This window comes from Hyposmocoma kahamanoa, unplaced genomic scaffold (genome assembly GCF_003589595.1).
Source record: "Hyposmocoma kahamanoa isolate Upper Pololo Valley unplaced genomic scaffold, ASM358959v1 74260, whole genome shotgun sequence".
NCBI lineage: Eukaryota > Metazoa > Arthropoda > Insecta > Lepidoptera > Cosmopterigidae > Hyposmocoma > Hyposmocoma kahamanoa.
This window is the reverse complement of record NW_020653886.1, coordinates 11947-15176: the sequence shown is the minus strand read 5'-3', so window position 1 is coordinate 15176 and position 3230 is coordinate 11947. Positions and strand designations below refer to the sequence as shown.

At 39.8% G+C, this 3230-nt stretch overlaps 1 protein-coding gene across 1 annotated transcript; it reads right to left on the bottom strand.

Moving 5' to 3' along the window:
- Positions 1 to 390: 390 nt before the first annotated feature.
- LOC113232344 lies at positions 391 to 1039 on the bottom strand (the record flags this gene model as incomplete). Its single annotated transcript, XM_026467020.1, has 2 exons — positions 711 to 1039; positions 391 to 612 (listed from the first exon to the last, which is right to left on the bottom strand). Coding segments are annotated over exons 1-2 (551 nt in total), but the record flags the coding sequence as incomplete, so codon positions are not given.
- Positions 1040 to 3230: the final 2191 nt, after the last annotated feature.

Below are 3230 nucleotides of genomic sequence, written 5' to 3'. Positions count from 1 at the left end.
TCAAGTGTAATAATGCTTACCTATGAAATAAAGATTATTTTGAATTTTGAATTTTAACGGCCCAAAGTCAAAAGGCTTTGGAGTTTATACCACTAGATGGAGTTGTACGTAGTCCAGTGTTTACAGTATTGTTATAGTTCCACAGCGACTAGATAGATGGAGTTATAGGTATTTGTCATACATATATAGATTTCAATTGTTAAACGCTATTAACTAAAACTGCGTAGTTAATAATAATAATTCTTTATTTCGGACCATAAAATATCCATAGGATGTTAGTAAAAGAACTTAATTCAAGGTTAGTAATAATCATTGCAACTTAATTATATTTCGAACTGGGCTACGTCCTTAACTTGCACTATCCAATGTTTCAAGATAAGACGATCGTACCTTCCCGCTATAGCGTTTAGAATGCTGTTAGTACTGAGCCTCACGCGACTCATCAGCGAGACAATCTTTTTGCACATGATGGCCTGGAAGCTGTCCGCGTGAGCCACCGCCAACATACCCGATGCACTACACCACGTTGGCAGTCCCATCAGCATTCTAAATGCATTATTATATAGCACGCGCAGGGCGTTAAAGGCTCGTCTTGTATACCTAACCCACAAGCTGCTCGAGTAAAAAGATTGACTATAAGCTTTAAAAAGCGTTATTTTAACTTCGTACGAGCATCGAGCAAACCTGCGGGCAAGCATATCACTCCTAACCGCCAACGCCCTGCGCTCCCTTCAAAATCCAGATCATCGTTTAGATCACTTGTTAAAATATGACCAAGATACTTTACTTTATCTGTGACCATCAACGGAACTCTATTCAACATAATAGGAGGAACATAATACGGTTTAATTTTACCTGCCTTAAACACCATGACCTCGCTTTTCTTCGGGTTGTATTCTAATCCATGTGCCATGGCATACTCCTCACAAGTCTCAAGCATCTGCATCAACGCACTGACCGACAGGCTAAGCAGCACCATGTCATCAGCATAGCTTAAGTTATTTATACAAGTGCTTCCCACGTAACATCCTGCATGCATGCTGCTGAGCCGGCCTATCAGCTCGTTAACGTACAGGTTAAATAGCTTCGGTGAAGTGATCCCCCCTGCCTTACTCCACACTCCAGTTGGTACTGAGCAGATAACAAATTATCCCACCTAACCTGATTTTTCTGATTGCTGTACCAGTGCCTAAATAATGCCACACATTCTCCCAGTATGCCTGAATCACTTAATTTTTGCCATAGCAGATCATAGTTGACTCGATCAAATGCTTTTGACAAGTCGAGAAAACAAGCATACACTGGGGTTTTCCTATCTGTATAATACCTGACCGTATGCTTCAGACACAGAATCGCACTATCTGTGGATAGCCCCACTCTGAAGCCAAAGTGGGCGTCATGAAACTTTAAGTGCCGTTCCAGTATAGTGTCCAGCATACGGTCAAGTATCTTAGCGGTAGTGATGGCAAGCGAAATAGGCCGATAATTCGTACTGTTAGATAGGTCACCTGTTTTATTCTTAACAACCGGTACAACAAACGTCCTCATGAGTGCCTCTGGAAGGTACGAGTGGCCCAAACAAAAGCTTAATAGCATAGAGAGAACACGTGGTAGATGTAACCCCGCATACTTAAAGTGCTCAACGCTAAGACCATCGAGACCAAGCGACTTCCGCATATTATTAATTACCGTCTTAATCCTTTTAGAGGTAAAATGGATAATACGCCTGCCCCCAACGGTCCCTGCACCGAGCCCTACCCCACGAGAAGTTTGTACATCCAACCGCGATTTAACAGTGAAATGTTCTCTAAAGGTCTCTGCAAATTCACCACAATTTCACCACAGTCAGACTTGTCCCCCACACTCACAGGCAGGCCAGGCTTTACATTCATTTGTTTAGTTTTATTCCAAAAGTCGCCAAATTTTTCAGTTCTATGAGTCAGAGCTAGCTTGTCCATTTTAAATTGATCCTGCCTGTTCTGACACCACTTGAATTTTGACTTGAAGACCTTTTTTGTATGACGCATTTGTTGAAAAATCTGACCATACGGAGGTTTTCCTGCAAGCTCCCAAAGTTGAAACTGTATCCTGGCCTCTCTGTGAGCTTCAGCAACATATGTATTCCACCCTGCTATACAGCAACCCCTTCCATGCCTGCTACATTTAGATGTCAAGATAGAAGCATTAGAAAGGGTGGTAATAATTTTACTATACAAGCTATCAATAATTTTGAAGTGGTCGCAATTGTCACACATACCGTCACAGCAGTCTCTAAGAGTAACCGGAAAGTCAACGTCTTTCAGCTTACTGTTACATATCCTATTATATTCATTGATTTGATCGATGTGTATGTCCCCCCCATACTATTTTATTATTTAAATAATTGTTACAAATATTCTTTACAGGTTTCAATAAATTAATATCACATTCTATAAGCATAGGAAAATGATCGGACCAAAACACATCTTACATAACCGTAAGGTCGCATATTGTATTTCACGCACAATTCGTTACAATGCAGTGATCCAATCATCTCCTACACCCATATACATCACTGATATATGTGTAGGTATCAGAGCCTGAACCAATTTTGTCTACGTCTGCACATATCCACTGTTGTTCTGTACAAAAATTTTATTTTATTTATTTATTTCTATATATATAATCTATCAACTCACGGTGAAATGGCTCATTAACATGAGCATTAAAGTCCTCTAGTATATATACTGCTTGTACATCACTATTGTCTGCTACAACCAAAGATAACACACTTAAGCACTCCGTAAACATTGTTATATTATCGTATGAATCCGTAGGCTATAGACGGACCCCCCAAAAGCGATTTTTCATCAGTTATTATTTTAATTACCGCAATTCTATCGCTATTACATTCTATTATTGTAACTGCCTGGAACGCAGTTTTTTTCCACAGGATACCCACACCAACGTGAAGTCTTCCCTTAAGTAGCCCTTCAGGCACGTTTACCGCTGACTTACCAGTCCAACCAAATTCCCTATCAATTGTACTCAGAAGAGGTAAGTCAGAAGGTAGGAGCCACGTCTCCTTCAGAGCTACTATATCCGCACTTTTGCGAAGTAATCTAATTCCGTTTATCGACCGTTTTAGGGACCTACAATTAAACGTTAACTTTTTACACATATCAGTCATTATTTTACATTATTAATATTAACTATACTTAATTTATTATCACTAATTTTGTCAGTTCCGT